Raw genomic sequence first — 20,061 nt, 5'->3', positions numbered from 1 at the left:
TCCAGTTTGGGGCCTAAATTTGAGGACTGAGCTCCTGCACAAGCACAAAAGTCCTGAAAGGATGAACACACAACTATAGTCATAGCACTAAGGAAACCGAGGTGCTAGAAGTCATCTATGACTTCTAGGTAGCCTGGACTATGTAAGAGAAATCTCGCCTTAAAAAAACATGCAACACAAAAGAACCTATGGCATCAAACCTCCTTAGGTCCCCAGCCATGTACCAAACAGTCAAGCACACAAAAGGTTTAATAGGATTTTTTATTAACATATAATATATTTAATAAAAAATAATATCCACTCTGGCTCTCTCTTCCATTGCAAGGGGAAGAGAACTAGGGAGGGGCTGGTAATGCCCACCCTTTTTCTGGACAAGCCCTCTCTCCAAGATTCCCCTCTACACCTTGCTTTCCAACAGGCTCTGACCTCCAGACAGACGATTTTCAAAGTTACAAGTGCTTTTAGACCCTCCCTTGAACTCCCCAAGCCCACCAGATGTACAACATCCAGGGGTCACCTGGCCCAGCCCCTTCCCTTTCCTCATTTTAGGATCCTTCATTTATGTTAGAAAAGGACCTAGGGGCAGAGAGTACTCTCTACTGGCCAGGGGGAAGGGATGAAAAGACAGTGATGGGACAGGGCCATGAAGAAGGATGGCAGTAAGGTCCCCTCACTGTAGCCGATCACTACGGAATGAGTCCTCCACAGCAGGGTCAGGCAGCAGGGCACAGGGGTCACTCAGCATGGTTAGTCCTTCCAGGCCCAGTGGCTCCATGCGCAAATCATCTTCCAGCCCCAGTCCCAGCTCCAACCCAGATGCTGACACCTCAAAGCCAGGTACTCCAGCCAGGGCTGCTGCAATCTCCTTAGAGAAACCTGGGGAAGAGTCTCCTGTGTGCAGAAGAGGTGGGTAAAGATCCCAGGCCACACACCTTCAAACTCCTCAGTCTCCTGTTCCATCAGTGAAGCTGTCAATCTCCACCAGCACCCACATTCCCTTACCTGTGAGTATGATATTAGGTCCTGAGCCATGGCGGGAACAGTGGGTCAAGTTTTGGTGGTTGAGGACATGAGGGTCCTGGGGGCCACTCATTGATCCCTCACTCCCTAAAAATCCAGGACCTTCAGAAAAGGCAGGGGGATCCAGCACCAGGCTGGTTGATGGGTTCTCCATGTTGAATTGCTCCAGCTAGGGACATATAGACAGACCTTAAGGAAGTGGGCTTCAGAACAGGGTACCCTGCCTAGCTCTGCTGATCTGTCCCCTTTGCCTAGCAAGCCCCGTCCACCCTAGGAAGAGAGGCAAAGACAAAGGGAGGTGATAGCAAGCAGAGCAACAGAAGCGAGCACGGGGCCCGAAGTAAGTGTGGGCACCGTACCTGCTGGGCCAGAGCATGTGCATGCCAGGAAGAGAACGGGTCAAGGCAGGAGTCATCAGAGAGCAAGCTGAGCAGAAACAGAGGGGCAGGAGTAGGGGTCAAACACAGGAAGACAGGAGCCCCAAGCTGGCAGTGCTATGTTACCTGGGGGAAAAAGAGGTCCCACCCATATCTCCCAAGTCAGTGTACCAGTGACCACTCAGGTACCTGACCCACGCTCAGCCCCTCCCATTTCAGAGCTATGAGTTTGCATACTCACATTCCCCAAGCTGAAGTCATTTATTGGGCGGTGGTAAGGCTGTTGCCCATGTCCACTAGACCCAGGTGGGTACAGTGCCCCATAATGTGGCTGCCTGCCTGGAGGCTGTCCACCTGAGGGCTGCACTAAGCAGGCCTGAGAGGGCAACTGCTGTAGAGACTTTGGGGTAGGTGGATGGGTGGGTATAACTAGACTTGGGGGGCTATATGGGTATGGAGGCAATCGCTGGTCAGTAGGCAGTTTACTGGTATCCAAGGGGACGCCCTGTAAAGGGAGAAAATTTATTCTTTAGTGTGATCCCCTAAAAGAACTCTTAGAGTTCCCCACCGTATAAGCTGCACGTGTCCTCAATACGAGCATGACAATGCTCCAAGCCAGAGGCACTGGTGCAACCTGTAACCTCAGCACTCAGGACGCAAGGACACTGCCTCCGCTTGGCTCAGAGTGGGAGCTGGCTTCCCACTCTCCCCCAAAACCAACAATACCCTATGCCTCCACGCACGCCTCTGGGGTTGTTGGAAATTATACAAAATGCCTAACTGTAAGCGCTCACTGAGGCTAGCACAAGGCTAACTCCTTTTTTTTTTTTTTTGGTTTTTCGAGACAGGGTTTCCCTGTATAGCCCTGGCTATCCTGGAACTCACTCTGTAGACCAGGCTGGCCTCGAACTCAGAAATCCACCTGCCTCTGCCTCCCAAGTGCTGGGATTAAAGGCGTGCGCCACCACCGCCCGGCCACAAGGCTAACTCTTAAATTCATTCCATAAGTGACTGTTCCTAAACCCCAGTGCCTGGCTAGCAGTAACTGGCTACTTGTGACAGCTCACAAGAGACTGACAGTTAATGCCTCAGTGTGGATGATCATTGCTATTCTGAAGCCCTGAAGGGGCTTCACAGGCCAGAGGGAAGGAGAGGAAGAAGTAGAGATTCGGAGGGCGAACTGCCCTCACTGGCATGTCTTCCCTACAGGAGAGGGTACAGATGGAACACAGAACATACATCCAGGAAACAGCAATGAAGTAGGGCAGAGGACGTCGGAGAGGAGGAAAGGATTAGGATGAAGAAAAAACAGGGAAAGATTTGAAAACTTTAGCATGGAGGCAACTCTGAAAAAAGAAAAGAAAGCTGGGCATGGTAGCTCATGCCTGTAATCTAAGCTCTTAGGAGGCAGAAGCAGCAAGGATCAGATGTTCCAGGTCAGCCTCAACTATATACTGACTTCAAGGACAGATGAACTCCATGAGACACCATCTCCACCATGTGCGTAAATGATGGGAAATTACTTTCAGTTCAGGCACCAGGTTTTTCATTTATACAGTGTGAAAGGACTGGGCTCTGTGGTCTGAGACTCTCGGGCTCTACGAGTTCTAGTAAAGAAGGGGAAATAGGAGAGGGATGAGACAGAACAGAAGTGATGGGGGATGAGGTGAACTGGCAAAGGAAGTATAAGAAAGGCCAACGGATAAGCTACACCGGTGCTTGTGCTAGGCACGATGCTAAATACTTAGTGTATGTTACTGTATCCGATGCTCACAAAACCATCCTTGTTTTCTATGAGAGACTGCCGAGGCTCAGAGAAGTTCAGTAACTTGTGAACGAAGCCAAGTATCAAGAGGCAGAACTATGATGTGAAACCAAAAGGTTTAACGGCAGAGCTTGTACTTTTAAGCCAAGAGGGGAAAGATAGATAGATTCAAGATGGGTTGTGACAGGACAGAGGAATGGAAGGGGATGGATGAGACAGGGGCAGGCACAGGAAGGAGAAGAAGGGAGACATGTAGGGAAGGTAGCCACGCATACCTGAGTGATGGAAGACAAGGTGGGTGACATTGTTGGCGAAAACTGTTTGGGCAGCTGCTGTTGGGACCTTCTGGCGTCGGCTGGGCCCGCGGGCAAGCTCAGGGGGCTGAGGGGCACACGACGGTGGCGGGGAGAGGCCCCAGGAGTGGAAGCTGGGTACGGGGGGGCGCTTAGGACAGGAGATGAAGTGGATGAAGAGGAAGAGGAGGAGGAAAGGGCTGGGGCACTAAGTGACGGGTGGCCCAGGGAGGTGGTGGGCAGTGCATGGTGGGCCAAGGAGGAGGCAGGCAGTGATGGGTGACTATGGGAGCCCTGGAGCTGGGGTTGAGGACTGCTTAGGGAAGCCTGGAGATTGGGATTGCTTAGGGAGGACTGCAGGGATGGGTGGCTAAGAGGTGAGTGAAGTCCTGCAGACACAGACAAAAAACCAGAGATGCCAACATTACTGATGGGAACTCAGCCCTTTCCGACCAGAATGGGTAGCAGTGACGAGACCATGGCAACACAAGGTCCTTCCTACTCTGTCCCTAACCATGAGATCAGCACTACCCATTTGGGGGTTATTGTCCATCTTTTTTTTTTCTAGGAAAAGCCACACCTACCCATTATTGCTTGGTGAGAATTACAATGAAGAGATATGAGGTACAAGTTGGTAGGCCATCACAGGCTCCCAGATCAAGCATCTGTCCCCTTCACCCTTCTAGCCATGTGATACTTTGTGGTCACATGACCAGAACAAGGTAGCCACTCACCTGATACATCATAGCTGGGGCCCAAGCCCAGACCTCCACTGATGCCTAAATGGGTCATAGTGTGGGTCAAATTGGTGGTACTGTTGCCCCCACTCAGGCTGGGATAGACTGTCTCTTCAGGGTCCAGGGGCGTGGGCAGTGGAGGGGGGAAGTGTAGGTTGGTGAGGTCAGGTAGGGAGCCCCCTGTGTTCATGGCAGGTGGGAGGACAGGCACATTAGCAGGCTGGTCAGGAGATGGAAAGATGCTAGGGAGGACAGAAGAAGGAAAGATAGGTAAAGAGAAAGCGGTCAGAGAAGAGCAGAAATCAGTCTTTCATATCTCTTTCCCGCCTTCCCTCCATCTCACCCCAGCTTTACAGGGCTCCTTACTTGATTCCAGGGACTTCACAGGATCGAGGTCGAGAGGAAGATGAGGACAGCTGAGAAGAGAAGGAAGAGGATTAGAGATGAGGACAGATCTCAGTGGGAACCCTGGAAGGGCTGTCCCAGGGAAAGAGTAGAGCAGAGGGATAGTGGAAGATACCCGGTGGCCCTCACCTACCTTCTTAGCATCCCAAGGTTTCAGCAAATGCTTGTCATCTACCAAGTTCTCCTCAATAGCAGGGACTTAAAAGAGAAAGACTGGTGAGGGGAAAGCTGGAGAAAGATCCAAGAAGGCAGGACAAGAAGCAAAGGCAGCCAAGAGGGAAGATGGTTCCCTGACCCCATACAAAGTCCCAGCCATTTGGCATTCATTTACCCCCAGCTGGTAAAGAACACACACCTTTAGTGTCCATCTCACCATCCAGGAAACCTGCATGGAATGCAACAGTGGCGGCTGCACTGCCCACTTATTTGTCTGCTTCAGTAAAAACCTGCACAGTTACTCCCTAGGACCACCTACCTCCTCGGCGGCTGGGCAGGACACTGGGAGGTGTGGGGCCTGGATAAGTGTCTTGGGGGTTAGGGTTCATCACACTTGTGTGAAGAGCAGAGTCAGAGCTTGTCCTGTTGGAGAAACAGAAGTAAGTAGCAGTAGTAGTCTTCCAGGTACCAAAACACTGCCCAGCAGTGGGATATTCAAACTGGTCTAGAAAGGGGGATGAAGTAGAGTAGGGCCCCCAGAAAGTACAGGAAAGAGATGTAGACTAAAGAAGGCAAGGACCATCACCTGTTAAGTGCAGATGGCAGTCTAAACAACTGCCCCTTCTCAGCTGGGAGGTTGCCCCAGGGCATCATCCTAGGACAGAAAAGTTATGAGGAGGAAGAAGGTGCTGGCAATGGATGAGAAAGGCATGGGGGTGGGAAAATGTACGGCAGTCAGGTGGATACAAAAAGGCCTTGGTACCTAGTATCATGCCTCATTTCTGGTCTTCTGATGCCCTTGATCCATGAGCCCCCCCATCCCTGTTCAATCTAAGAGATCTGGATACAGAAACTCCTCTCTGCCAACACAAGCTGAGTGGAAGTGCTGAAGCCTACCAAGTTTTCTGGACACAAATATTGGAGCTGAGATGGAGAAAGGAGGGGCTCTAAGACCTGACAGCATTACACCTGGCATTCACTACTATGAAAAAGGAGCCATTTTCACCTGCCACCCTGCCACTCTTCCCTCCCCCACCCCCCCACTTACACACACCCCAGCTTGGCTACAATTCCATTGGTTCTGCTAGGTGGATTAGGAGGCTTGGCCACTCGTGTCAACATGGCCAAGACTGGACTCTGACCACCTACCCAGCTGCCCCACCCTCCCAGCTTGGCCCTTATAAGAGGAGGTACTTTTGATACCTTAGCCTAGTACCTAGCCCACCTCAGCCGCTCAAGAACATGTCAGAGACTGAATGGGTGAGAAATTCTACCTGCTATGGACTCACCTTCGCCAGCCAGACTCTGGGGGAGGAGATAAGTAGGCAGGGCTATAGGGAGAACTGTCAATGTAAATAGCTGTAGTTAAGGAAAAAAGTAGAGAACAGATGAGAGAATAAGAGAGACAATGTATAGTAATACAAGTCATATATAGTGGCTCATTGCTGTAATCCCAACAAAGTGAGGTGCTATGTCACTGACACACACACACACACACACACACACACACACACACACACACACACCATACAAGCACAAGAACAAAAGAAAAGGAGAAGAGAAACCAGGGTTATATCTCAATGAAGGCCACTTAATTTCTTAGGCCCTGGACCACAAAAATTAGCAAACAACAAAATGGAATAAAAATAGGCATGGTGGTCCACACTTGTAATCCCAGTACTTACGAGGCTGAGCCAAGGAGATCACCAAAAGTTTGAACCCTACCTGATTTATCTGTCAAGTTTCAGAAAATCCCAGACTGCAGAATGAAACCATTTCAAACCAAAACCAAAAAAACAAACAAAAAAGAAAACCAGGTCTGGTACACTCCTTTAATCTTAGCACTCAGGAAGCAGAGGCAGGTGGATATCTACCTGGTCTACATAGGCCAGCCTAGTCCAAGCTCCAGTATAACCAGGACTACACAGAGAGATGCTCAGAAAGTCAAATAAACAAACAAACAAATCAGGAAAAAAAAACTCAGGCCAAGCTTAGTAGAGCCGGAATAATCTAAGCAAATGCCTGAGTTGGGTTATGGAAACAAATATGGTAGAGTCTCTAGGAATGAAAGTTCACAACAGAATGAGAGAGGGACTGAATCTTCTTCACAGGTAACAGGGAGCCCTGCTTTACAATCAAGTGAGTGGAAGTAAGGCCAGCCAGGACCAGCACTGAGGAGGGCACAGCTACAGAAACACCAGCTGTCCATCACAAGAGTCTGTGCTGACACACAGGTTGTGGTCACTTTTCAAGATTGGGTAAAAGAACTGGAGAAAGAAGGACCTGAGCATATAAATGAGAAAGCTCCTTCCCTCCGTGAGTCTCTAAAGAGCCCCTTCCTATCATTCCTTTGCCCTTCAGTCACTCTTGAAGGATATGTGGCGGGTGTATCTGCGGAGTGGGGACACCATTCTGCGGGGATCTCGTTGTACCCGTTCCACCAACCCATGGTGCCGAGTGCTCCGAGATGAATCCAAAGGTGAATGAAGGGGGCTCTGCCAAAAGGACAGGTGACTCAGCAAGGGAAGGAGCCTGAGAGCCTATACTCCTCCTTGGCTGGTGTCCACTCACCTGGAACTCAGCCAGGCCACAGCCAATCTGGTTAACATTGGGCAGAGAACCACCATAATGGGAGCTCCTTGTATAAGCCAGTCGCAGTTTTTGGGCCTGTAACTGAGATAAAAGAGACAAATGGGCATGTCAAGGAAGGTTGTAAGTACTGTTCCCTTTGGCCATCTCTGCCACCAGAATACACTACTGCTTTCTAAGATATCTGCCAGTAAAAAGGCAGTGATGTGGAAAAGCAAGACCTGGTACAAACAACCCACCCCAGTCTTTCTGCAGCTTCCTAAGCAATGAGCTCCTACTGCCTGAAAACCCCGCTGGGCAAGGCCTGTCTCTGTCTCTTGGTATCCCCACTGAGGCAAGTCATAGATGGTGGCCTATTAGGCACCTTCTGCCTTCATTTCCAGATATGTCCAAAACTGATTAGACGATGAGAAGAAGACAGGAGTTGATGACAAAGATTCATTACTGACAGTTTCTTTCCTTCACACTCTTAAGACCTTAAGTTTCTGGGATCTGCTTCATTTCCAGCTTTAGAACAAGGCTGCTTACAGAGTCTGCACATCCCAAACTTAACCCAAAAAGTGATGATGATGGTTCTGCTAAAAGAGAAGTAACCAACCCAAGTACTATTCTACTGGATGCTACGATAGCTGAATTAGTAGAGGAGGGAGAGGGCACAGTAACCTATTACAACTTGGGCAAGGGCATCTCCTGCCAGTTCATAGAGATGTCTGCTAAGGAAGTGAGACAAAATAACCCTCAGTTGGCCATAGTTTTAGTCTCTCTATGTATCACATGTACCTCTGTATGAGAAATAAGTAGCTACTTCCAAGGCTCAGACTGCCTGCAGCCAAATAAATAGAGCTGGGATAAGGGCATGGAAAGGAGGAGAGTAATCAAGGAAGAGTAGATTCTGAAAGCTCAGACCTGATCAGAACGTGTCTTCTATTCCAGATCAGCTCAGTGATGCCAGTGGGTGATGCTGATCTCTGGGCTAAATGAATAGACCCTCCAAGTTCTCAGTGGTATATGCCACCACGACTGTCTCTGCCTCTGGCACACCCTTCCAGTTAGCCAGGTAACAAAGTAAGCCTTTCAGTCCAAACTCAAGTTTCTTGTATTTGTAGTCTCTGGCCATGTATGTTCACTATTATTTTGCCATGCAGCAGAGAAGTTAATCAGCAAAAGAAAAGTAGGGAGAAAAGTGCTACCAAAGCACCACAAAGAGAGAAGCCCCGGCTTGCATACAATAACTCTGGTCCAGAGTACAGAGCCTCAAGGATTCCACTGGAAATAAACCTCTCTCCCATCTTCTTGACTCTACCCCTACCATAATCAAAAGCTCTTAATGGGAGCAGTCAACAGTTCATAATCCTCATAGTGGTTAAGAGTAGGTTATACAAACACACACACACACACACACACACAAAACACCCAAGATTTGTGTCTCTGTTTATCTATCTTGAACTCTTACAAACTAGAGCATGTGGTCTCTAGAAAATCAAAGGGGAAACACACACAGGACTCAAAGACTAGAGGAAGATATACACATAAATACAGTCAGTCAGTCATATATAGAACTAAAGAGCTTTGAAATACGGTATTTATGCTCCATTATCTCCCCTTAGATTCCTTCTAGCTCTTTATCATGAAAGATACTGCAATATCCCTCACCTGGTGTTTTAAAAATAATTTTGTTCCTAAATTGGGGCTGCTTACCTGCAAACTCTTGAGTGTTCACCCCAATTCCCTCACAACCTGCCCTGGGAAGCAACAGACCAAGGCAGGGGTTGGGGGTTGCTTTCAAAAAACATCAGAGGCCTGAAAATTCTTTGTGGAGCTTCCTAGGAATGAATATTTCCCACACATAGAGGACTCTAGAAAGCATTCCAGATATTGACCCACAAGTAGCACCACCTCCCTATAGAAAGTTCAGCACATCCTCAGTCAAAGGATAGGTGATCCTTTAACCCAATTTGGTGATTCAAAGCTCTACCTTTCCTCCCAGGCTCCCAGAGCCAGACACCAAGACCCATACTGTAAGCAATGGTCTTCACCTTGACTCAAGTCAGGAAACCACACGAAATATTTGAAAAAGGAAGCAAAGGGACGGGACACAGGAGGGGACTTCCTGTCCCAATATACCCAGCACAGCCCGATCAAACCACTCGAGGGGCCCTCTCCCCTTGGAACCTGGTGTCCCATAAGAGCACAGGCACTAGTTTGTTGATCACAAACTCAGAAAGGGTCAGATTAGGGACAAGCAAACTATGCTCCCAATACATAATCCAAGATTGAGGATGCTTCAGTGGAGTACCTGAAAGGACTCGGCCAGGGATAGACAAGGGCCATTCCCCAGGAGATGGACTTCGGTGGCCCATCTCCTCCTGCAATCCCTGCTTCATACGTAAATGACTCCAACCCAGTCTTTACTACTCCCCCAACCCTCCAGTGTGTTCACCTCTTCCCCGCAAAATTCGTCTAACTGACTCTGAGCCCTCACCCCATGCCACCCAGACGGCGGCGCCCGCTGTCCCAGCAGTGTTCCGCCTCCCGCCCTGCAGCTCCCGCCCCCGCCCCGCCTCTCCGTTCTGCGACCGCTCCTCAGTGATCCGGCTCCCAGGCATGACCCCTTACCCGTGTGGAGCCGATGTCCATCATCACCTCCTCGAAGGCCGCCGTCTCCTCGGCCTGACGCTGCTTCTGCAGCGCGATCTTCTCACTAAACTTGCGTGGATTGGACGCTGAGGCTGTGGCGGAACCTGGCCCGTTCGCCCCTGACGTCGCCATCTTAGCCCTGCGTGCCTCCCCGCCACCTTCCCAGGTCCAGCCACGGCCCCCCGCCGCGGGCCCGGCCCGGCTCCTTCAGCCTTAGCAGCCGCCGCCGCCGCCTCCGCGAGCCCGGCGGCTCGTCCCCAGCCTAGTCCTGACTCGAGACGCACCGCCTACTGGGACATGTAGTTTGTTTACGGGCTTCCTCTACGCCCTCAGCTACGCAGCGAGGGCAGGAAGTGGACTCCACTTCCCAGAAGTCGCGTGACCCTGGGAGACCGGCACGCACAACACCCCTCACCTACTCCTCGCGCACAGGAAACCGGGAAAGATAGTTTTACAAACAGTCGCGAGCCTACGAACGGGAAGGGGAGAGGGATTCGCCAAGGAAGACGAAGACGAGGAAGGGAAGGGGTGGAGACAGAAAGGGAAGAAGGAAGAGACAAAAGAGAAATTTGGTTATCCTGAGGAAAGGTGAGAAGTGGGGCGAGTGAAACCGAGGACTTAAATCAACTGTACGCATCTGAGATGCATATCCTCTCCGACTGACCACAACAAACACAGAGACGCGCGTACGCGCAGCGCGCACACACACACACACACACACACACACACACACACACGCACACACACGCACACACACGCACACGGAATCAGATAGCAAAGAGGTGTATAGAAACATCTTTTATTTGGGTAACATGTCCCAAAACAGGTCAGTTAGTAAAATAGATTCAACAGAGTACAGCCCTATACACAAACCTCCCTCCCCAAAAATAATCTTGGGGTGGGGGGGAAGTCTGTCTCCCCCCCAACCCCGGACTCCTCAAATACAAAGTTTTGGCAGGTTATTGTTATTATCTAGGTATGGACCACCATGTCCACTTTCTGTAGTGGCTGGTGTCAGTACCTACTGTTCTCTCACTTCAGACCAGTTCAGCAACATTTCTGCCCCACACCAAATTGTGGGGCCTAAAAAAAAAAAAAAGCAAATAGGTCTCATCTACTGAGGTGCTGGCAGTACCCAGCACCTCATCTCTGTGCTTTCAGAAAAGGGGTAGGTGAGCAATGCATGGTGCTGCACACCTTTAATCCCAGCTCAGGAGGCAGAGAGGCAGGCAGAGCTTCGAGTTTGAGGCCAGGACAACCAGGGCTATACAGAGAAACCCTGTCCAAAAAAAAAAAAAAAAAAAAGTCGGGCGGTGGTGGCGCATGCCTTTAATCCCAGCACTTGGGAGGCAGAGGCAGGCGGATTTCTGAGTTCGGGGCCAGCCTGGTCTACAGAGTGAGTTCCAGGACAGCCAGGGCTACACAGAGAAACCCTGTCTGGAAAACAAAACAAAACAACAACAAAAAAAGAGCAGAGAATAAAACCTAAAGGGGGAAAAAGAAAAAGAAAGAAAAAAATAACCTAAAGGGTGAATGGGTGGGTGGGTATTTGGCACTTTCAAAATAGACTAGTGAAGCTGGTTGGTGGTGGCGCACGCCTTTAATTCCAGCACTTGGGAGGCAGAGGCAGGTGAATTTCTGAGTTCGAGGCCAGCCTAGTCTACAGAGTGAGTTCTAGGACAGCCAGGACTACACAGAGAAACTCTGTCTGGAAAACCAAAAAAAAAAAAGACCAGTGAGCTACGCAGTGGTGGCGCAGCACCCCCTTTAATCCCAGCATTAGGGAAGCAGAGGCAGGTGGATTTCTGTAAACTCAAGCCCAGCCTAGTCTCCAGAGTGAGTTCCAGGACAGCCAAGGATACAGAGAAATCCAAAAATGTGAGGACAGGAGAGGCCAGATAAATTAGGAAAACTGGAAAGAGGCCATTTGGCACTAGTCCCTTGGTGGAAGACAAGAGAGAAATATAAGAATAGGAGGCAAGACAGTAGGAGGAACCACTTCAGTCAGCAGAGTGGTGAAATGGACTAGAACCAACAGGTTACTGGCTTTGACTTAACGCCTCTGTATCTTTGTCCCAAAGCAGCTGGATGCCTAACTCTGTTCTTCTGTCAGCTTGTCTCTTAGATGTAGTGCCTAACCTCTGATTGTAGCAGTCTGCTTCCTCCTAATGCCCCTGACCGTGTCTGTAGTAACTTGGCTATCTCCTAGTCTTTGGGTCTGGGGCTAGCCTCTCCTCTGCTCACTTCCATCTCATTACTCATAGTCCAAATGTCCCATCCCTCTCTCTCAGAGAACTCTTTGGTCCTCATTACTTCCTTTTTCCATTCCTTTCTATTTCCCACAAATTGAGAAGGGCAGGGAGGACAGGGGCATCTGATAGTCAACTTCCCCTGCCTTTCCTCTTGAAGCACCTTAGATTTGGACGAAGAGCAGGCCGGTGAGCAGGGCAAAGCCTGCTAGGAGCAGAATGACCTTGAGGATCCTCTGCTCAGAAGTGGCCAGCTCCTGGGGTAGGATTTCCAGGAAGGTGATATAGAGGAAGGTGCCAGCTGCCATGCCCTCCAGAACAGATTGGGCCAGCTGGTGCAGAGGCCCAGCTGACTCTGCCAGAGCTGCACCCAGCCCGATGCCCAGAGGTGTCATACATGAGAAGAGGATCCCACAGCCAGCTACCACCTGCACTCGTAGGTGGCTCTGTAGCAGCCGCAGGGACAGGCTGACTGCCAGGATACCCTTGTGGAGCAGCAAAGCTAGGCATAGCTCCATTGCCCGAGCCCTGTCTCGCTGCAACCCTACTGCCAGGCCCTCAAATACTGAGTGCAAGGCTAAGGAGAAGACCAGTACACAGGCACGCAGGGCTGAGGGAGCTGCTGGAATTCCGCTGGCCTGGGGGATCCCTGGTCCATCATGCCAGTGTTGAGGCCCACCATTCACTGTGCCCAGTAGAGCCCGTGTCTCTTCCGGATGTGGTGGACTGGACTGCTCCTTGTAAGCCAGTGTGATCTGCTCCATCACCAAGACCAGGAAGAAACCCATGGCCAGGATGAACTCTTGCAAGGGGAACTGAAGCTGTGAACAGAGGTGGCAACAAGAGTTCAGGAAACAAGACAAGGGGAAGAAAAGCCTGGTAGAGGCCATGTTATACACATTTGAAGTCCCACACAGACAGGCTCCCTGCAGTCACACAATGATGAAGTCCTTGGTGGCACAACCACAGAACAACACTTAATGGAACAGTATGATATCACAAAGTGTTACATGCAGACCAACTTTGGGACTAATAACATTTTGGGATAAACATCTCTGTGACTGCTGTCATACATACTGTAAGTAAGCAGTGTTTCTGGCTTCTACCCATCAGATGTCAGTGGCAAACACAATATCACCACTACCAACACTAAGCTGTGACCCCCCCCCAACCCCCAAGAATGTCTCCACATATTACCCAGTCAGTGCTTCCTAAGGGTCAAAACTTCCCTGGGCTAAGTCATGGCACAGTGTTACATGTAAGCATACAAAGGATTGCATCTGGGCCTGCCTTCCCAAATGTTCACATACAAAGCTACATGTCACAGGGACATTCACAGTCATATGGAGACATAGGTCGCTCAGTCACAGTTACACAGAGGTAGGTCAGTACCCATTACTATTTCCTCAGTCCCAGTGGAAAACAGATGACTTTGCTGAACAACTGTCTCAGGTTTTCCTATACTGAGTTTTTTGGAATGTTTCTGTTTAGGAGGCAGGCAGGGGGTTGAGACAGTCCTTACTGTGAAGCCTAGACTTGCCAAGAAAAATACTACATACTCTAATCCGGGCTCGAACTCCTCATGATCATCCTGCCTCAGCCTTGCAGGTCCTGGGACCGCACTACTTGTGTTATGACAGAGTTCCTTGCCTTGGACCCCATAGCCCACTTTCTTGAGAACATCTGGCCCCTGGGAATTGCTTCCTCCCCTCCAAGATCTGCAGCGATCTGTCTCCAGCACGCTGGTGAACACCTGCAACCCATGAAATTGTAGAGGGAGAACCAAGAGCTTTAGAGCAGTCTACATTACATAGTGAGAAACTACTGGGAAAGAGGGCCCTCACTCGTGTTCATTTAAGTTACCCTAATTAAACTGATGGAGTCAAGCACTTTCACACACACACACACACACACATAAACACATTCAAAAGAGAGTTCAGAAGAGGATAATCAGAGGGAGGAACAAGAAGTCATAATAGGAGTGAATATAGTTAAGATACTTTATATGTGTATGAAAATGTAATAATAAAGCCTATTACTATGTATAAGATGTACAAATAAAAAAATACAGAAAGAAAGGGGATGGTGGGTGAGGTAGCACAGACCTGTGATTCAGCATCTGGGAGGCAGAGGCAAGAAGATCACTGCAAATTTGAGGCAGGTCTACAAAACAAGTGCCGGGCCTACATGGTGAGAACCTGTCTCAAAAAAGAAAAGGAGAAAAAGAGAAGGAGAGAGAGAAGGAAGGAGGGACAAACGGATACATGTATGAAATGTGATTCTTGGAACACTGTTAACTTCCTGGGAACTGCAATTCAGAGTAGTTCACACACCTGATAAGGCTCCTTACACTATCTCAAGGAGTACAGAGAGGTCAAGCAGCATCCAGTGTCAGGGAATGAACGCACAGAAAGAGTATCCTGTTACTGAAATCCATAACTCACAGGCTCACACACTAAGGCCTTCCACAGCCATGAGGTGACCCCTGAAGAGAGCAGTAGAACCATGTTTTTCTTTTTGGTTTTTCCAGACAGGGTTTCTCTGTGTAGCCCTGGCTGTCCTAGAACTTGCTGGCTTCCAACTCACAGGTGGTGTGCCACCACCACCCAGGTTATAGCTGTGTTTTCTATTAGCTATTCCACAATCTACTCTTGGTCACATGTTGAGGTCAGTGCTTACCGTCACATGCAGGGCCTCCAAGGCCTCATCTATGGCAGCCAGGTAGTCAGGCAACAGGTCCAGAAGACAGGTAGCCAAAAAGACTCCTCCTGCGAAGCAGCTTACTAGACTTAGGGCTTTCTGGCCTGAGGCTAAACAAGAGGGAAGTACAAAGAGGGTTATAACCAATGAAACCCTTCAAAGTCCCTCTACTCCAACAGAAGCTGCAGCCACTCCTGCCTTCCCTACTCCTTAGTCACCTCGCCCAGCCTCCAGAGCAGAAGAGACGCACCTGAAGCTTCACGGTTAGCACCTGACCTTCGAAGCACACAGACAGGTACCAGGCTGCAGATGAGTGTCAGCAGCAGCAGTAGCACCAAGGCCCCCAGCTTCACCTCCAGCCCCACTGGCACTGAGGGCTCCGATGAGATTGCTTCTGGGCGCCACACCAGGAGCTCTGGCTCCCCCCAGGGCCCCATGGTGGTTGTGATAACTCGGTGACTCTTCGACCTATACAGAGAAGACTAGCATGGGTGGGAATGGTCACATAGGAAAGAAGGGGTCAAGGAAAAGGGAAGGCTGGTCAGCAGAATGTACTTCCCTCAGCCCAGCCACTTTCTGGCCTTTCCCAGCTGAAGTGACTCATCTACTCCAACACCAGGATTGTATTTCCTCCTTCGAATTTCTCTCTCCCCAAGTTCAGCGAGCCATTAAAGAGGAAACTGAGGCACGAGAAGGCCAATATAGATATCACATTACTCCTTCACCTGGAGCACCTGGAGCAGAAAATTAGGGACAGACTCCAGATAGGACCTGGAGCTGGAGCTGGGGGTTCCCTAAGGAAGGCAGACCACTCTAAGTGCATGTAGCAAAGGGAGCTTGGAGCTGAAGAGAAGTCCGGGATGGCTTTACCGATGATCTGAAACGGGGCGAACTTCGGGGCTGGATGACTCTCTTAACTACCCACTCCCCAGGGCCATTTCCCGGAAATAACAGGTAGTCTCGGCAAACAGCCAAAGAGGGGCTTGGGACGAGCTAATAGGACCGCACTGAGGGCGGCGTCTGAAAGTCTCGGAGACCAGGTCGGAGGCCGCCAGCGTCGCAGGAAGCAGAGGAATGTTAAAACAGCGACCCCAGTTCCTAGCCTGGGAGGCCTCAGAAGCTGCCTTTGACCCTGCGCCCAGCGAGGCCTCACTCACCTCCCGAGGGTCTCACTCCATTGCTGTCGCTCGGTTCCGGCCTCGCGTCGGGAATTCCCACCCCCTCCCCACCCCTCTCCCCTCCCCCGCCGCCTCCGCGTACCCGCACGCGGCTGCCAATGACTGCGCTCAGTGGGAGGAGACTAGCCTGAGTGACGTGCGTTACGAGCAATTAGAATCTGAAAACAGGAGAAGGTTGGGCTGGCGCCGAGCTGAGACGAAGCCAGAACCGGGAGGGGACTTGCGGGAAGACCTGAGGGTGGTGGGGGCCCCCGCGCTGCCATGGACAAGCTGGCCGCTGGGGCCTGACAGTCAGAAAGACTTTGATAGAAGTGAGAGCCAGGAACTCTGCGAGCAAGGCCGGTTCCCTATCCTTACTCCAAGTATTTTTTCCTACGTCTCTCAGGATATCTGTCTGGCCTTGGCCCCAGACACTTACAGCCCAGGCTCATTTAGTGCCTAACTGGGCCAAAGGGTAATCATTCCCTTTTTGGGACAAATTTCCTTGCGGGGCTTGCCTATCCAGCCTCCACAAAAAAGAAGATAAGACGGGCTGTAGTGGCCCACACCTTTACTCCCAGCACTCTGCAGGTGAATCTCAAGGCCAGCCTAGTCTACAGAGTTCGAGGACAGCCAAAGCTACACAGAGAAATCCTGTCTCAGAAAAAAAGAAGAAGAGGAAAAAGCAGGATTAGGAAAAAATGAATGTATGACATAAAAGCGATCCTTTTTTTTCTTTTTTTCTTTTCTTCGAGACAGGGTTTCTCTGTGTAGTCTTGGCTGTCCTGGAACTCACTGTAGATCAGGCTGGCCTCGAACTCAGAAATCCTCCTGCCTCTGCCCCCCAAGTGCTGGGATTAAAGGCGTGCGCCACCACTGCCCGGCAAAAGCGATCCTTTCTAAAAATTTATAATTAAATAAAACGATTTTTCCTAGACTCTAGTGGCTCATTTGATTTCTAAACCTGAGTGAGTAATATCAGCACTGAGGTAGGGTTGCCCTGAGCCATGGATGTTGGTTTTGGCAGAATCAAGAAAGGCAAATCCAGTATCTACTCCAGTAAGAACAAAACGTTGTCCTTTCCATGGAGGAAATGTGTAATATAGTCAACCTGCCACCGGGTTGCTGGCTAGTCACTTCAAGGAATGGTGCCATATCTGGGGCTCAGTGTTGGTCTCTGCTGTTGGCAGATCTGGCATTCAGCAGCAATTGTAGCCAGGTGACTGCCTATTTATTTCTTTTTGTCTTAGATCTCATACTTAAAAGTTCACAGTGGCCTGTGATCACTGTGTAGCCAAACTGTCCTGGACTCAGGGCAATCCTGCTATAGCCTCCCAAGTGCTGAGATTAGTGGCCTGTGTGTCCCCATGCCGGTTCACCAATGTAGTTTTCTCTTTAGACCTTCACTGCTTGCTCAGCCTGGAATCTCTTGATCTCATAACCCACTATTCTAAGAATCCCCTACTGGGCCAGTGAAGAGAAGAGATGGTTCAGATGTTAAAGATGCTTGCCATTAAGCTTTTAAATTGAATTGGATGTTCCGCACCCCCAATCCATAAGGTAGAGAGATCCAACTCCCACGGTTATCCTCTGGCTTCCAAATATGTGTCCAGCAGCACCAAACACACACATAAAATAAAATATATTAACATTTGCTGGGCTGGAGAGACGGCTCAGTAGTTAGAAGCACTGATTGCTCTTCCAGAGGTCCTGAGTTCAATTCCCAGCAACCACATGGTGGCTCACAACCATCTGTAATGCCATCTGATTTCTTCTTCTGGTGTGTTTGAAGACAACAATAGTGTACTCATATAAATAAAATAAATAATTCTTTTAAAAACATTAACATTTGCTGAGTTCAAGGATCTTTTTGAGTTCAAGGCCAGCTTTGGCTCAACAATTAGGAGCAAACTGTGCACTTTGCAGCACTTTGCCCAGGACCAACACACATGTCAGGCAACTCATAATTACTTATAACTTTAGTTCCATGGGGACCAAATAAATCTGGCTTCCTCCTGCCTCTGTACATACCCACACATAAAAATACACACAATTTAAAATAAAATAAATCTTTTAAAAGTTGAATAGGGGACTTGAGAGAGACCAGCTGAATGATTAAGAGCATTTGCTCTTCCAGAGAACACAAGTTTGATTTTCAGTAATCAAATCAGTCTGTAACTACTGCTTCAGGGGATTCAACACATATGGCCTCTGCAGGCACCTACACTCACACACAGACATAAACAGCTAAACACTAAAAATCATTTAATTAATTTTATGTATATGGATAGTTTGCCTCCATACATGTCTCTGCAGCATATGCATGCAATGCCTACACAGTGTAGAAGAAATCATCAGACACCCTAAAACTAGATTTATAGACAGTTGTGAGCTGCCATTGGAGTGCTGGAAATTGAACCAGGGTTCTCTGGAAGAGCAACCAGTTCTCTTTAACCACTGAGCCATCGCTCCAGCTCCAAATTGTATTTTAAAAGTTAAATAAAAATTGTATTTGTGGCCGGGCGGTGGTGGCACACGCCTTTAATCCCAGCACTTGGGAGGCAGAGGGAGGCGGATCTCTGAGTTCAAGGCCAGCCTGGTCTACAGAGTGAGTTCCAGGACAGCCAGGGCTACACAGAGAAACCCTGTCTCGAAAAACCAAAACAAACAAAAAAAAAAACAAACAAAAAAAGAAAGTTGGGCAGAATTCTTGATAGTAGGAGGTTCTCCAACAGAAGAATATCCTCTCAGTGATTTTGAACTGTCAACTACAACCATCACTATTGATTCTAGACTCCATGTTAAACAACAGATCTGTTGAATTTGACCTTTATCTGACCTGAGACTAAGGAAGTTATTTATTCGTCTGCAAAACTTGATCCTTCAGGGAAAAGAGGGTTGTGCCAGGCAGTGGTGGTACACGCCTTTAATCCCAGCACTTGGGAGGCAGAGGCAGGTGGATTTCTGAGTTCAAGGCCAGCCTGGTCTACAGAGTAAGTTCCAGGAGAGCCAGAACTACACAGAGAAACCCTGTCTCCCAAAAAAAAAGAGGGGTGTTGAGTGAGATGAAGGCCTTCCAGTCCTAGCAGGAACAGATGCTCGATTCTATTTCCCACTGAATCATCCTGTCGGGAGGCCTCTTGAAGTACATTTAACCACCTTTCTTTTTTTTTCTTTCTTACTTTCTTTTCTTTATTTTTTTTTCTGCCTGCCCCCTCCCCACCAAACAGGGTTTATCTGCATACTCCTGGCTGTCCTGGAACTCTCTCTGTCTTGAAAATAAAAAACAAAAAACAAACAAACAAACAAAAAGCTAACTTGTCCTATCTGGATTGCTATGAGACCAATATAAGAAAGTGAAAATGCTTTTATATATATAGTTGCTCAGCTGTCAACACATGCTAGCTCCCTTCCAGTTTGTATCAGTGGCTTAGTCAAATGTTCATAAGGAAGACTAGCGCACGTTTGAATTCTGGATGCACCTGACACATATTTCTGCACTAGAAGGAAGGTACACTGGGACTCATACTCAAGCTAAGGCATTTTCATTGTTTTTCTTGAAGTGCGTAACTCATCAGACACTAGCTCAAGGCAAAACAAACCCTGAACTTTGGAATTACTGTTTTTTTGTCATGAGCATCTGACTCCTTATCATTAAAACTGGCAAAATACTATCTGCCTATGAGCCCTAGAGCTGTTGTACATCACAAGACAGAACAATGCTGATGAAAACAATTTTTTCAAGCAGGTGTTGTAACTCACTCCTCATATTCCAGCACTTGGGAGGCTGAAGCAGGAAAATTTCCAAAATGAAGCCAGTCTAAAATGAAGAGTAAGAGGCAGGTGGATTTCTGAGTTCAAGGCCAGCCTGGTCTACAGAGTGAGTTCCAGGACAGCCAGGGCTATACAGAGAAACCCTGTCTCAAAAAACAAAAAATAAAATAAAATAAAATAAAATAAAATAAAATAAAATAAA

At 48.9% G+C, this 20,061-nt stretch overlaps 2 protein-coding genes across 5 annotated transcripts; both read right to left on the bottom strand.

Annotated features, from left to right (window-relative positions):
- Window positions 1-242: 242 nt before the first annotated feature.
- On the bottom strand, window positions 243-10,228 carry Crtc2 (CREB regulated transcription coactivator 2). 3 transcript variants are annotated; one of them, XM_028753189.1, is made up of 14 exons: window positions 9,959-10,228; window positions 7,325-7,426; window positions 7,132-7,248; window positions 6,043-6,104; window positions 5,340-5,408; window positions 5,073-5,176; window positions 4,953-4,982; window positions 4,731-4,795; window positions 4,559-4,608; window positions 4,190-4,434; window positions 3,438-3,844; window positions 1,639-1,902; window positions 1,003-1,189; window positions 243-891 (listed from the first exon to the last, which is right to left on the bottom strand). In XM_028753189.1, exons 1-14 carry the CDS (start codon window positions 10,109-10,111, stop codon window positions 671-673), a joined length of 2,076 nt encoding a protein of 691 aa, XP_028609022.1. In that variant the 5' UTR covers window positions 10,112-10,228; the 3' UTR covers window positions 243-670. The 3 variants fall into 3 exon arrangements, with proteins under 3 accessions (XP_028609022.1, XP_028609024.1, XP_028609023.1); XM_028753191.1 differs by lacking the exon at window positions 5,340-5,408 and having other exon boundaries at window positions 9,959-10,137; XM_028753190.1 differs by lacking the exon at window positions 4,953-4,982 and having other exon boundaries at window positions 9,959-10,136.
- A 1,198-nt stretch (window positions 10,229-11,426) lies between these two features.
- On the bottom strand, window positions 11,427-16,149 carry Slc39a1 (solute carrier family 39 member 1). 2 transcript variants are annotated; one of them, XM_028753183.1, is made up of 4 exons: window positions 16,086-16,149; window positions 15,179-15,662; window positions 14,908-15,038; window positions 11,427-13,049 (listed from the first exon to the last, which is right to left on the bottom strand). In XM_028753183.1, the coding sequence occupies exons 2-4, from the start codon at window positions 15,363-15,365 to the stop codon at window positions 12,393-12,395; spliced, it is 975 nt and encodes a 324-aa protein (XP_028609016.1). In that variant the 5' UTR covers window positions 15,366-15,662; window positions 16,086-16,149; the 3' UTR covers window positions 11,427-12,392. The 2 variants fall into 2 exon arrangements, with proteins under 2 accessions (XP_028609016.1, XP_028609017.1); XM_028753184.1 differs by having other exon boundaries at window positions 15,179-15,396; window positions 16,086-16,136.
- Window positions 16,150-20,061: the final 3,912 nt, after the last annotated feature.

Source organism: Grammomys surdaster, unplaced genomic scaffold (genome assembly GCF_004785775.1).
Source record: "Grammomys surdaster isolate TR1022 unplaced genomic scaffold, NIH_TR_1.0 125946, whole genome shotgun sequence".
Classification (NCBI taxonomy): Eukaryota; Metazoa; Chordata; class Mammalia; order Rodentia; family Muridae; genus Grammomys; species Grammomys surdaster.
Note: the sequence above shows the minus strand (reverse complement) of the source record. Positions and strands in the feature narration are given on the sequence as shown.

What these genes read in the sequence shown, in the direction of transcription:
- Slc39a1 (XM_028753183.1), bottom strand. Translation starts at nt 15,365, where the DNA reads ATGGGGCCCTGGGGGGAGCCAGAGCTCCTGGTGTGGCGCCCAGAAGCA. An exon ending in TGCTAACCGTGAAGCTTCAG is followed by an intron (nt 15,039 to 15,178) that starts GTGCGTCTCTTC and finishes CCTCTTGTTTAG; the next exon opens with CCTCAGGCCAGAAAGCCCTA. An exon ending in TGGAGGCCCTGCATGTGACG is followed by an intron (nt 13,050 to 14,907) that starts GTAAGCACTGAC and finishes CTCTGTTCACAG; the next exon opens with CTTCAGTTCCCCTTGCAAGA.
- Crtc2 (XM_028753189.1), bottom strand. Translation starts at nt 10,111, where the DNA reads ATGGCGACGTCAGGGGCGAACGGGCCAGGTTCCGCCACAGCCTCAGCG. An exon ending in CCCCAGCTATGATGTATCAG is followed by an intron (nt 3,845 to 4,189) that starts GTGAGTGGCTAC and finishes CTGTGTCTGCAG; the next exon opens with GACTTCACTCACCTCTTAGC. An exon ending in CCTTGTCTTCCATCACTCAG is followed by an intron (nt 1,903 to 3,437) that starts GTATGCGTGGCT and finishes CTCCCTTTACAG; the next exon opens with GGCGTCCCCTTGGATACCAG.